This window comes from Panthera pardus, unplaced genomic scaffold, assembly GCF_024362965.1.
Source record: "Panthera pardus isolate Hobbes unplaced genomic scaffold, ASM2436296v1 HiC_scaffold_13, whole genome shotgun sequence".
NCBI lineage: Eukaryota > Metazoa > Chordata > Mammalia > Carnivora > Felidae > Panthera > Panthera pardus.
Window position 1 is genome coordinate 35,283,250 of NW_026526688.1, and position 12,991 is coordinate 35,296,240.

Here is a 12,991-nt window from a genome sequence, read left to right on the forward strand (position 1 = left end):
AGTGGTCTATACAGTGAGGAGAATGGATTAAGTCAGTTTTCTAAGGTGGGCTCTATAAATCACTGGTTCCTTGGTGTATTGTGTGTGTGCACTAAAATGTATATAAAATTTACCACTTTAACTCTTTTTAATTACATTCACAATGTTGAGACTTTATCACCCTATGTATTTCCAAAACATTCATTACCCCAAGAAAAAGTCTGTAACTATTAAGCAGTAACTCCTTATTGTGAGAAAATAAGTTTCTGTTGCTTAAGCCACCCAGTCGGTGATATGTGGCTATGGCAGCACTGACAAACTAATACATTCATCTTGTTCCAGATCTTCGGGAAAAATTTTTGAGTCTTTCACCATTGAGTATGATGTTAGCTATGGATAGTCCATATATGGCCTTTATCATATTGAGGCTGTTGAGTTTTTATCAAGTTTTTATGGGTTTGTTGAGTGTTTATCAAGAAAGTTGTTGAATTTTGTCAAATGCTTTTTCTGCATCAAGTGAGATAATCATGTGGATTTTTTCCTTCATTCTGTCAATGTGGTGTATTATATTGGTTGATGTTCATGTGTTGAACCCTTCTTCCATTCCAGGAACAACTCTTACTTGGTCATGTTGTATAATCCTGTTAATATGCTTCTGAATGCAGTTTGCTAGGGTTTTTACATTAATATGCATAATGAATATTGGTCTTTAGTTTTCCTTTCTTGTAATGTCTTTGTCTGGTTTTGGTATTGGAGTAATGTTAGCCTGACAAAATTACTTAAGACATATTCCCTCCACTTTAATTTTTTGAGTTTGTAGTGACATGTTTTTATTCCCTTTTTATTTCTTTTTGGTATATTCTATGGGTATATTTTGTGGGTATCATGACTATCATATATAACAACTTAAAATTATAACAATCTAATTTAAATTGGTACCAGCTTACCTCCAATTGCAAAAGATAGCTACACTCCCCTACTTTATGTTACTGATGTTACAGATTATATTTTTATATATCTGTACACTAACAAAGATTTATAATTACTTTTGTGCATTTGTCTTTTAAATCCTATATTTTAAGAAAGTGGAGTTGCAATGCAAAATTTATTGGCTTTTATGTTTGCCCATATATTTACCCCTACCTGAGATCTTTATATCTTTATCTAACATCAAGTTACTATCTACTGTCCTTTCATTTCAACCCAAATGACTCTTATTAGCATTTTTTTTTTTTTGCAGGGAATCTCTAGTGGCAATGAATTCCCTCAGTTTTTGTTTAACTGGGAATGTCTTAATATCTCCCTCATTTTTTAAGGGCAGTTTTGCTGTATATAGAATTTTTGGTTGACAGGTTTCTTCTCTAAATATTTTAAATACAGTTAACCCTTAAATAACATGGGTTTGACCTTCATGGATCCACTTATTTGTGGATTTTTTTTCTCTTCATTGTGGTTTTCTTAATAACATTTTCTTTTCTCTAGCTTACTTTATTGTAAGATTACAGTATGTAATATGTATAACATTGAAACTATGTGTTAACCAACTGTTTATGTTATCGGTAAGGGCTCTAGTCAATGGTAGGCTATTAGTACTTAAGTTTTTTTGGGGGGGGGTGTTCAAAAGTTATATGCAGATATTTGACTGCATGGGGGTCAGTGCACCTAACCCCTCTGTTGCTCGAAGGTCAACTGTATATCATCCCAATGCCTTCAGCCTCCAGGGTTTCTTCTGAGAAATCAGTTGTCAGTCTTGCAGAGGATACCTTGTACATGACATGTCCCTTTTATCTTGCTGGTTTCAAGATTCATTTTTTGGCTTTTAACAGTTTGATTATGTATCTTGGTATGAGTGTGTTTTAGTTTATTCTACTTTGTGTTTCTTGAGCTCTTTGCGTTTGCAGATTCATGTGTTTAATCAAATTTGGGAAGTTTTTGGCCATTATTTCTTCAAATAATCCATCTGCTCCCTTCTCTCTTTTCTCCTTCTGGAACTCTCATAATGCATACACCGGTCTACTTGATGGTATCCCATGGGTCTTTTAAGCTCTGTTCATTTTTTTTTCATTGTTTTTTCTTTTTGCTCCTGATCCCAAACTCAATAATTTCAGCATTCTTATCTTTAAATTTATGGATTACTTTTTTTCTCCCTGTTCAAATAAGCTATTGAACCCCTATAGTAAATTTATCACTCAGTTATTTTATTTTTTTATCTCTATAATTTGTTTTGTTGGTTTTTATAATTTCTAAACTTTGTTGATATTCTGATTTTGTTCATATACTGTTTCACTGTCTTCCTGATTTCCTTTAGTTATTGATTCATGTTTTTCTTTAGCTCTTTGAGTATATTTAAGACAGTTATTTTAAAGTCTTTAATAAGTTTGATGTGTGAGCTTTCTCAGGGACTGTTTATGTCAACTTATTTTATTCCTTTGAATGGGCTACATTTTATTGTTCTTTGTGATTTTTCTGTCATTGTTGAAAGTTGGGTATTTGAAAGAAGCAGCCACTTTCCCCAGTCTTTTCAGACTGGCTATGTGCCAGAGAAGACCTTCACTGATTAGATGGGCATGGTCTGGGCCCAGGGGTGAGCCCAAGATGAGAACTTTAGACCTTCTCTGTTTTTTTTTCTGAGCATGTGTCTTGCCTGGACATGAATGTGGCTTTCTCAATTCCCCCATATACACAGCTTCTTTTAAATGTTGTAATTTCCCCCCAGGAATCTCACCTTAGCTTCTTTTGGGGACTTATATTGTCCTTTAGATGTCTTCATCAATAATGTCTTGCCCCAAGTATCTGAAGATCTGTAGTATCCCTGCAGTTTTCATAAACAATTTCCACTCCTTACTCTCCCTGAGATCTCAGTTAGACAAAACAGAGACCAGTACTTCAGGCAATCCCTAGACAGGTTAGAACACTGCAGTAAGGTTTTCTTTGCTCCCTCTGATTTCTCTTATTTGAGAGAGGAAATTGGTAACTGGGCTTCAGTGTCCTCTAAACCAAGACTGGATTATTCTGGGGACAGTGTAGGGGCAAAGACAAGTGAAAATGCCATGTAATTTCTTACCATATTGAAGGCAACGCTTCCTTGACTGAGAATTCACTTGGTTGCTCTCGACCTTTGACTGTTTTCCAGAGCTCACAGCTCAGCCAGCTTTGGGAGTTTAATTTGTTTTGTTAGTTAGCTGGTTTGGTTTTGGGTTGTGTGTGCGTGTGTGTGTGTGTTTTGAAGTTTCCATAGAGGAATGAGAGCTTGGAGCTTCCCAGTACATCATCTTGCTGATGTGACCTGGCTGTTTTTTCTTTAAACAGCATTATTAAGATATATTTCACATACCACACAGTTCACCAAATTGTACGGTATAATTTAAATATGTATAATTTAATGTTTTTTAAAGTGTATAATTCAATGGTTTTTAGTATATTTACAGAAATGTGCTATCACCACTACAATGTTAGAACATTTTCATCACCTCCAAAAGAAACCCTATACCCTTCAGCTATCACCCCCATCTCCCCTATTCACTCACCTGCCCACCCGCAGCTCTAGGCAACCACTAATCAATTTTCTGTCCATGTATATATACCTGTTCTGGACATTTCATATAAAAAGAATCATACAATATGTGTTCTTTTGTGACAGGCTTCTTTCACTTAGCACAATATTTCCCCACATTCCCCTGCCCCAGGGTCTGTAGAAGGCACAAGGTACTGAGAAGATAAGTGGGAGTGGTGAGCAGCAAGGGTACACAGTGGAGCAGGCAGACTGGTTCAAAACTGGAGTTACATCCAACAGCCACAACATGAAGAAGATGGAAAAAAAGATGGTGTGAGTGAATAGTAGAAACAAAGAATCACAGGAAACTAAGCACCAGAGAGAAGCAAGTCAGAATAAGTAAAGAAAAAGGACAGTGGTCAAGGGATTGGAGTTCAGAATAAGATGAAAGACTGAGTGTCATGGGAATAGCAAAGTGAGAGAAAAAGAAGAGGTTGTTATCAGAATAGCTTCTTGAATTTAAGATTTTAGGGATGGAATGTTTTTTAGTGATGACAGTGTCCAAGAAGTTGCCATCAGAAAAGAGGCTGGAGAGGAGGGCACAGAAGATGTTGGAAGAGGATATGGATGTCACCCAGTGTTGACATCAAGACTTGGAACAGGGGGAAAGTTTCCTTGCCAAGTAACAATGTCTTCAGTGAGGAGGAGTGATAGGAAGGCAGATAATACCAATTAGGATTGATTCAGATGGAGTAAGCCTCAAGAAGTGTAGATTTTGACAAGAGGACTGAGGAGTCATGGTATAGAAGCAGCAATGGGGAATGAACAGCTAGTCAATCTTACCTCCCAGTCCCCAGACATGTCGGGGGTGAGAAACTGTGCATTCCACACTTTGAAGAACTTCAAGAGAAGCAACTTTTCAAGGGTCAGGGAGATTCGGGTTATGGCAAGAGGTGGAGGTGAAGGGATATCAATGGGGAAAGCAAAGTCGTTTCAGCAAATGATGTTGGGCCAATTGGATAGCTACATGCAAAAGAGTGAAATTGGACCTCTAACACAACATATAAAAATTAAGTCACAATAGATTGATGATGTAAATGTAAGAGCTAAGATTGGAAAACTTTTGGAAGAAAACGTAGGGGAAAATCTTCATGACATTGGATTTGTGATAATTTCTTGGATATGACACCAAAAGCACAGACAACAAAAGAAAAGATAGATAAACCATACTTCACTGAAATTAAAAACTTTTCTGCATCATAGTACACAATCAAGAAAATAAAAAGACGACCCATAGAAGGGGAGAAAATGTTTACAAATCAAATATCTGGTGAAGGCCTATGATTTTTGGCACCAATCCCAATGTGTGAGTTTTTTCTCTACATCAAGAAATTCTCTAACAGTAGCTGGATGTCCTACAATTCAACTCAATTCTGACACTATTTACCTGGAGATAGCATTAGATCCCACAGGATAAGGGGCTTGGTCCTACAAGACTGTTCCCTTACCCTCAGGTGCCAATTGTAACTCCAGACTATTACCTGAGCTTCTGGCCTACCAGCTGTAGATTAGAGGTTCCGACAACCTCCTCCTTGGGTTCAATTAATTTGTTAGAGTGGCTCACAGAACTCAGAGAAACATTTGACTTAACTAGATTACTAGTTTATTACAAAAGGATGTAACTCAGAAACAGCCAGGTAGAAGAGATGCATAGGTCAAGGTATGTAAGAAGGGGCACAGAGCTATTCTCTCTGAGTTGTATCCTTTCCCCAAATCTCCAAGTGTTCACTAACCTGGAAGCTCTCCTCACCTCTATCCTTTTGAGTTTTTAATGGAGGTCTCATTACATAGGTATGATTGACTAAATCACTGGACATTGATGATTGATTCCACTTCCAGCGCCCCTCCCCTCCCTGAAGGTGGAGAAGGAGAATTAAAAGTCCCAAACCTCCAATCATATGGTTGATTTCACTGGCAACCAGCCCCCATCTTTTTAGGTGCTTTCCAAAAGTTACCTCATTACCATATAATTAGGTATGGTTGAAAAGGGGTTATTATGAATGTCAAGACATCTTTATCACTCTTATCAGGAAATTCCAAGGGTTTTAGAAGCTCTGTGCAAAAAAATGAGATGAATATCAAATATATATTTTTTATAAATCACAGTGTCTAATATCCAAAATATATAAAGAACTTGTCTAACTCAACAATAAAAAGATAACCTATTTGAAAAGTGGCAAAGGATTTGAATGGATATTTCTCTAAAGAAGATACGTAAATAGGCAAAAACTCATGAAAAGATGTTCTACATCATTAGTCATCAGGAAAATGCAAATCAAAACCACATGTAATACCATTTCATGCCCACTCAGATCACTATAATCAAAAAGAAACAATAAGGAGTCCTAGTGAGGATGTGAAGAAATTGGAACCTTCCTTGCTAGTAGAAAGATAAAATATAATGGCCACTTTGGGAGACAGACTGGTAGTTCCTCAAAATGTTATACATGGAATTGTCATATGAGCCAACAATTCTACTCCTGGGCATAACTCAAGAAAATTGAAAGCATATTTTCACACACAAAAACATGTCTACAAATGTTTATAATAGCATCGTTCATAATAGCCCCAAATAACTCAATGTCCATCAACTGATGAGTGGGTAAATAAAATGTGGCATATCCATACAATGGAATATTAATTCAGCTATAAAAGATAACGAAGTACTGACAACATGGATGAACCTTGAAAACATGCTGGGTGAAAGAAGCTGGTCACAAGAGAACACATACACAGTTGATCCTTGAACGGCATCGGTTTGAACTGCATGGGTCTACCTATATGTGATTTGTTTACAGTAGAGGCCTACAAATGTATTTTCTCTTTCTTACGATTTTCTTAATAATGTTTTCTTTTCTCTAGCTTACTGTACTGTAAGAATACATGTAACACAAAATATGTGTTAATCAATGATTTATGTTATCAGCAAGGCTTCCAGACAACAGTAGGCTCTCGGTAGTTAAATTTGGGGGGAGTCAAAAGTTATACACAGATTTTCAACTGCACAGGGGATTGGCATCCCTAATTCCCATGCTGTTCAAGGGTCAACTGTAGTATGATTCCATTTATATGAAACATCCAGAATAGGCAAATCCTCAAAGGTAGAGAGAGTAGATTAGTGACTCGGGGGACTGGGAGAGGAAGGAATGGGGACTAACTGCTAATAAATTCTGCTTTGGGGCTTCTTTTGGGGGTGATGAAAATGTTCTGGAATTAGATAGTGATGATGGTTGTGCTACTTTGTGATGGTTGCACAACCTTTAGTGATTTCTATACTAAAACCACTGAATTGTACATGTTAAAAGGGTGGATCTTATGGTTTGTGAATCTCAATTTCTTAATGAAAACGGAAGGAAAAGCGCGAGGGGGAATTCAGTAACTGCAGTTCAGAGATTTCAGAGGGCACACATGGAAAGGTTTTGGAGGGAGGGAAAGCATGAGCGGCTGTCTGGATAAAGAAGGAAGGTAACATCTGGGCAGTGATGGGGGTGAGGGGCTGTTAGGCACAGGAGGCTTGGAAGGATAGAAGGGGGTGGGGGTCAAGACTTCTAGGAGCACTGGCCCAGCAGATTCCTGGGTTTGGAGGGATCAAGGCATCTCAGGAAGTCAACAGCCTCTGCCTACCTGATAGTGTTTAGATGTAGTCCCAGCCCTGGTGACTAAAGGAAGAGAAGGGGACTCCCAGGGTGGCCACCTCAGGATCTAGAGATGGGAGTTTCCAGAAATAAGGCTGTAGAGAAAAACATGCTGGCAATGGGAAAGAGACACAGCACCTTCCTGGGCTTGAATGTGGTTCCTAGATCTTGGACTCCACATTTGAAGTGAAGTTCTGTGAATCCCCAAGAGAAAGATCAGATTCGAAAATACCGAGAACCACTGCACTCTGTCAGATCTCTTTGCAAAAACAAGCCAGAGAAGGTTAGATAAATAATCAAACGGGATCCAGGGCCAGGCGCCAACTTGAGTGGTTATTTCCTGCTGATGTTTATTGAGTTAGGAGCTATTAAGTGAAAATAGGACTGTCAGAAACAGAGGTGGTGGGTTTGTCAGGCATTCAAACAGTAATTTATTAGACATCTAGACTCACCAGGCACTGTGCTGGGAATGCTGGACGCAAACTCAGTACAGCCTCCTCGAAGCTTGTAGATTGAAGGGTGGGGGAACCACAAGCAAATCTTTAAGCAAGTAATTACAAAAGAATTCATTGCAAGCATATAAGCACAAGGAAAGGAATAAGGAGCTATGATTCTGTATAACAGGAATTTAATGGAAGCTAGGTGTCAGGGCATTTCTCCGAAGAAATGGCATTTTGACTATCCACCAAAAGGGGGTGGGAAGTGAGGGCGGTGCAGAGAAAGGCCCTGGGGCAGGAAGGAGCTGGAGGGATGAGCGGGAGTTAAACCTCAAGCAGCGGAGAGTAGAGAGTCACAGCTAGAGAAGCAGGAGGAGCCAGATCATGCAGGCATAGGAGATTCTGGGCTTTGTTCCAAGAACACAGGGAATAGAGGGGGGCAACAGAAGGGAAAGAAGGGCGACAGCCAAGCTCCAAGAGGGGGCAGTAGAGGAGTGGTTAATGGTTAAGAAGCAAGTAGTCTGGAAGCAGATGGCATGGGTTCAAATCCCAGGTCTTCCACTTATGACTCATGTGACCAAGGTCCAAGTTAGCTAACCTATCTGTACCTCAGTCTCCTCCTCTGTAAAATGGGATAAGAATAGCACCTACTCCAAAGGATCATATCATAAGGATTCAATGATAAAAGCTTGCCACATACTGAGTAAGGAAGCATTGCTGACCTGAGCAGACTCAGCAGGAGCAACCCTACCCTGGGGACTCTTCCCCACCTCCAGACGGTGTTTTTTTGTTTTTTTGTTTTTTGTTTTTTTTTTGGTACTAAGAGCTATTGGTATTGAGGAAAGTTTTGGCTTCTCTAGCGGCTGCCACTTTGAAGATCAGAGTCTCTTGGCCTTTGAAGACCATTCTGGCAGCATTGTCCTTGTGGCTCTGGCTATCCTGTGAGCTCTATGAGAACAGGGGCCATGCTGTCCCTACACCATAGAGCAGACAGAGGGCCTGGCACATGGGAGGTGCTCAGTACCTGATAGCGAAATGGATTGGGAATGCATACACGATCGAGCATTCCGTAGGTGAGGTCATCCCTCACTGAGGGCCTTAACGTAATTTGTTCAATTCCATTCTCACCGCCATCCTGTGAGGAGGCTACTAGGAGACACCTCCAGTAGGGAAGATCTGGGGAATGAGTCCTCTGTGGGGGAGCTGTAGTCATACATCAGGGACTCTAATGATTGAGAAATGTGTTTAATTAATAGCCCCCAAGAAGAGCTTTTTGCTAGAAGTTGGGATCCTGGATGCAGGAATTCAATTGGAAAGCCAGCTATGCTGAAATAGTTTCTCTAAAGCTTAAGCTGTGTAAACTTTATAGCTATGATCTCATCTTCCTTAGCAAGGCACGGGAGCGACGGGTCATTATACTTGTTTATGAAAGGGAGAAATGGAGCATCTTAGAGAGGCATAGTCCCCACTCCCCTACCCAGGCAGCCTGGCGGGGCTCAGAGCAGAACACAGGAGTCCTCAGTTCCCAGCTGCTAGAACATTCCCCAGCACACCCCCACACCCCATCTCAGAGAAGACAGAGCACAGATCAACTGGAAAGGCCGTGGGAGAACTGCCTGTGATCTTCCCCTGCCCTCTCTGGTTCCAATCAGAGTCCCACACACAACTTCCTACAGGCTGCTCCCCCCTTCCGCCCAGCCGGCACCTCACTGGCACCGTGCAAGCTGCTCCCTTCCCCAGCAGCCCTGCCGGTTTCTTCTCCGGAGACTATTATTTTGGGAGACTGCTGAGTTCAGCACTGCTGCAAGGTGCAGTCGGAGGAGCCCTTCTGTCCTCAGCTGGCCCTTTGGAGCTGGCCTCGGGGCCAGGGCGGCCCTAAGTGCGGCAGCCCCTCCTGCACAGGGTCACTGCATCCAACCACCGACCGTCCGTCAGCCCCAAGGCCGTCAAGGCAGGTGGCATGGGAACTGTGGGCAGGAGAAGCAGAGCTGTCTCCGGCGCACAGCCCAGCCCAACCCCTGCTCCTGGAAAAACAACCAAGGTCTTGCTCTTGCAGGCTCCCCGGAACCCGCCCCAGCTTAAAGCCTGGGGTCATCAGCTTCCCAGAGTTTGCCTTAAAGCCAAAGAAGCAGGCTGGCCCATGGCCCACTGATCACACATGGGGCGAGTGGTGGGGGACAAGATGAGGATCTGGGTGGGGTGAGAGGCTTATATAAGCCCTTCTGCTTCGCAGCTTGCTCTCTGCCCTGGCAGCCGGGATTAGAGGACAGCAAAGCCTTGCCCTGACAGAGGAGGGGCCTCAGCCAGGACTGCAAATTGAGCCCGGGTTGGAGTAGGCCCAGGTCCTCCCAAGGTATTTGTGTCCGGGTGGCAGATTAGCTGCGGGAGCCCAGGCAGCTGCCTGCCCTTCTCCTTCTGCTTACCAGAGGTCCCTGTTCCTCCAAGTGAGTCCCCTGGGGGTGGGGGCCACAGGGTGAGAAGGGCGCCCCCTGCAGAGGGCCCCGCAGCTCTAAAAGTCCCTTGTGTTCCAGGTATCCATGGGCTGGACAATGAAGCTGGCCACGGCGGCACTGTTTCTGGGTCTCACAATGGTGGTCCCCGGGGACGAGGAGGACGGCGACATGTGTATGTACGAGGCCCTGTCTGACACCGATGCTGTCCTCTGCAAGTAAGGCTGGTGGGGCCCGGGAAGCAACCAGGCAGGGCAAAATGGGGGTTGAGATCTCCAGGAGGGGTGTTTGCAGAACCAGGGAGCGTTGTCTCCTAAGTGGCCTTCGTGGGCAGGTAGAAAATCACTGAGCCCTGAAGACCACCTCAATGGAGGCCAGCATTAAGGAAAGAACTGGAGACAGGCTCCTACCTTCCAGACGGTGGTCTCCCGGACCCAGAGGGTATATACAGATACAGTCAGCTCCCCTTTATACTCCAGGGGGGCCTCCAAACCTGAGGGGCTGGCCTCACCCTCCCTGCTGGCACCCAAGAGAGACCATCCCTCCCCACAGCCCAGAATGCTCCCTTCCCCCAACAAAGAAGCATTTTAAAGAACAGTGGCAGTCCACAGAGGGTGTGGGATTGGACCCTCCCTGTGTGAGAAGTGGCCATTTGCTTTTCAGTATGGAGGCGCTGGGAGTGTGGGGCAGGTGGGCCTTTAAGGAGCGTGGCCACTGGGTGTTGTCTAGAGAGGAGGCTGGGCCTCAGAGGCTGGCTTTTTCCCTTCTGAGGACCCAAGCTCCTCCTGCCTGTGTCAGAGTTCAGCTCTCTCCTCACTGACTGCCCGTTAGAAAAGCCAGTCTTAATTGTCCTGGGCTCGTGGCTCGTCCTGAGGGCTGCCCAGGCCGCTTTGCTGCCAACCTCTCTGCCAGTTTGGTGACAAAGGAGCCTGGCATCCCACTGAAGCCATCGGAAGTGAGAGAGGAGGGAAGAACTCTTATTTCCTGCTCTGCCTCCTTGGGTACACTTGAATTCTTACAAATGTTAACTTTTAGAAAGATAAATACATGTTTTCCCTGAAAAAGTTAGGTAGTTAAAACCCCTCCCTCTCCCAAAAGCTAACACACATTTTGCTCTGTGCTCTTATCAGTACATTTCTAAAACTATGGCCAAACAGTTCTAAATGGAGTTTTGAGTGGGAGGAGCGAACACGGCTGCATCTCACATGTGGGCTCCAGTCCTCTAGGTACTCTGCTGAGCGGAGCCTTCCTGGGGGTGGGTAGCCGTTTAACTCTGGTAGGGCAGAAGATCAAGTCCCCATGAGCCCGGGAGGTCAGCTGGGCGGGGCCACAATAAGGCCCCATTATGGAGTGCCTCCGTGACTCCCACGTTCACTGCGGCACACTTAGAAAATGACCATGTGCGTGGTCACTGGGGGCGGCCCACCTGGGCCCCGGCTGCCCTAGGCTCTGCCCTGCAGACATCCACACGCTGGTGCCCTGGGGGCCTGTGCACTATGGTACGCCTGAGGGCTCTGGGGCATCCATTGTATGCCAGGAGTTCCGCTGGTGCCTAGACTCCTTGGCTCATTTCGCTGTTATCACGAACCCACCAGGTAAGTATCACCATCCTCATATTGCAGACGAGGAATCCCCAAGATTGAAGAACCGGTCCACAGAGCTCACACACCTCGCCAGTGGCAGAGCCTGGATTCAGCCCCCCTTGTTTGGCTCTACACTCAATGCCCTTTCCCCACCCGTCTTTGGAGCTTCTCAAACTCGAGTGAAGGGGAGCTGTCTCAGGGCACTTGGGCTGCTATAACCAAGTGCTAGGGCAGAGTGCCTTATGAACAGCAGAAATTTACTTCTTCTCCTCCTGGAGGTTGGGAAGTCCCAGATCAAGGTGGCAGCAGTTTCCACGTCTGGTGAGAACCTGCTTCCTGATTCATAGATGGCTGTCTTCCCACTGTCCCCTCACACAGTGGAAGGCCCCTCCCGGACGCCCCACCTCATAATGTCATCACACCAGGGGGCTGGGGTTCAGCATATGAATTCTGGGGGAGGGGCAACTGGAACTCACTCCATTACAGGAGGTACTCTCAGGACTCCCTGGAGTCCACCAGGAGACCCCCAGCTTGAGAAACACAAACTTGCCACACTAAGGTTGTGTGCTAGGAAATGACTGGTTATAAACCGTCACTGCAAAAGGGGAGGTTTGTCTTTATTACCTCTGAAGGCCTTTGTTGGTAAAAGATCATCACTAACTGAGAACACATTATGGATACGTCAGACCCCTGAGGAGAGATCAGGATGTCCTGTGCCAGGGCCCCCTCACCTGACCTCTTCAAGAGATCTCCCCACCCCCCAAGAAGCCACTCCTCTCATTATTAGGTAGAGTCTAATAGAGAGAGAGAAAAATATATATATTATATATATATTTAGAGAGGGGGGGGGGGGCACCTGGGTGTTTCAGTCGGTTAAATGTCCTACTTCAGCTCAGGTCATGATCTCACAGTTCATGGGTTCAAGCCCCGCATTGGGCTCTGTGCCGACAGCTCAGAGCCTGGAGCCTGCTTTGGATTCTGGGTCTCCCTCTCTCTTTGTTCCTTACCCGTTCATGCTCTCTCTCTTTCTCTCAAAAATAAATAAACATTAAAAAAGTTTTTAGAGAGAGAGAACGCACACCTGACCACATGCACAAGTGGGGGATGGGCGGGGGGTGGGGGGGAGGATCTTAAGCAGGCTCCGCGCTCAGTGCTGAGCCTGATGCAGGGCTGGATCCCAGGACTTTGGGATCATGACCTGAGCCCAAATCAAGAGTCAGACGCTCAACCAACTGAGCCACCCAGGCGTCCCGAATAGGGAATTTTTGAAGTCAGGCCTTAACACCTGAGGGTATTAATCTAGAAAGGAGGAAGTTCATGTACAGGGACAAGCAGTAGGAAGACACCGTTAAGG

General features: G+C 44.4%; 1 protein-coding gene across 4 annotated transcripts in view; it reads left to right on the forward strand.

The window, feature by feature from the left end:
• Positions 1-12,991, forward strand: part of PEBP4 (phosphatidylethanolamine binding protein 4) — a 214,399-nt gene that overhangs the window by 2,276 nt on the left and 199,132 nt on the right. The window contains exons 2-3 of one of the 4 annotated variants that reach the window (XM_019466951.2): positions 9,838-10,032; positions 10,136-10,272. In XM_019466951.2, coding sequence (XP_019322496.1) covers positions 10,142-10,272 — 131 coding nt within the window. In that variant the 5' untranslated portion in view covers positions 9,838-10,032; positions 10,136-10,141. Of the gene's footprint in view, positions 1-9,837; positions 10,049-10,135; positions 10,273-12,991 lie in introns of all 4 variants that reach the window. The other 3 variants (XM_019466950.2, XM_019466949.2, XM_019466952.2) reach the window with 3 other exon arrangements.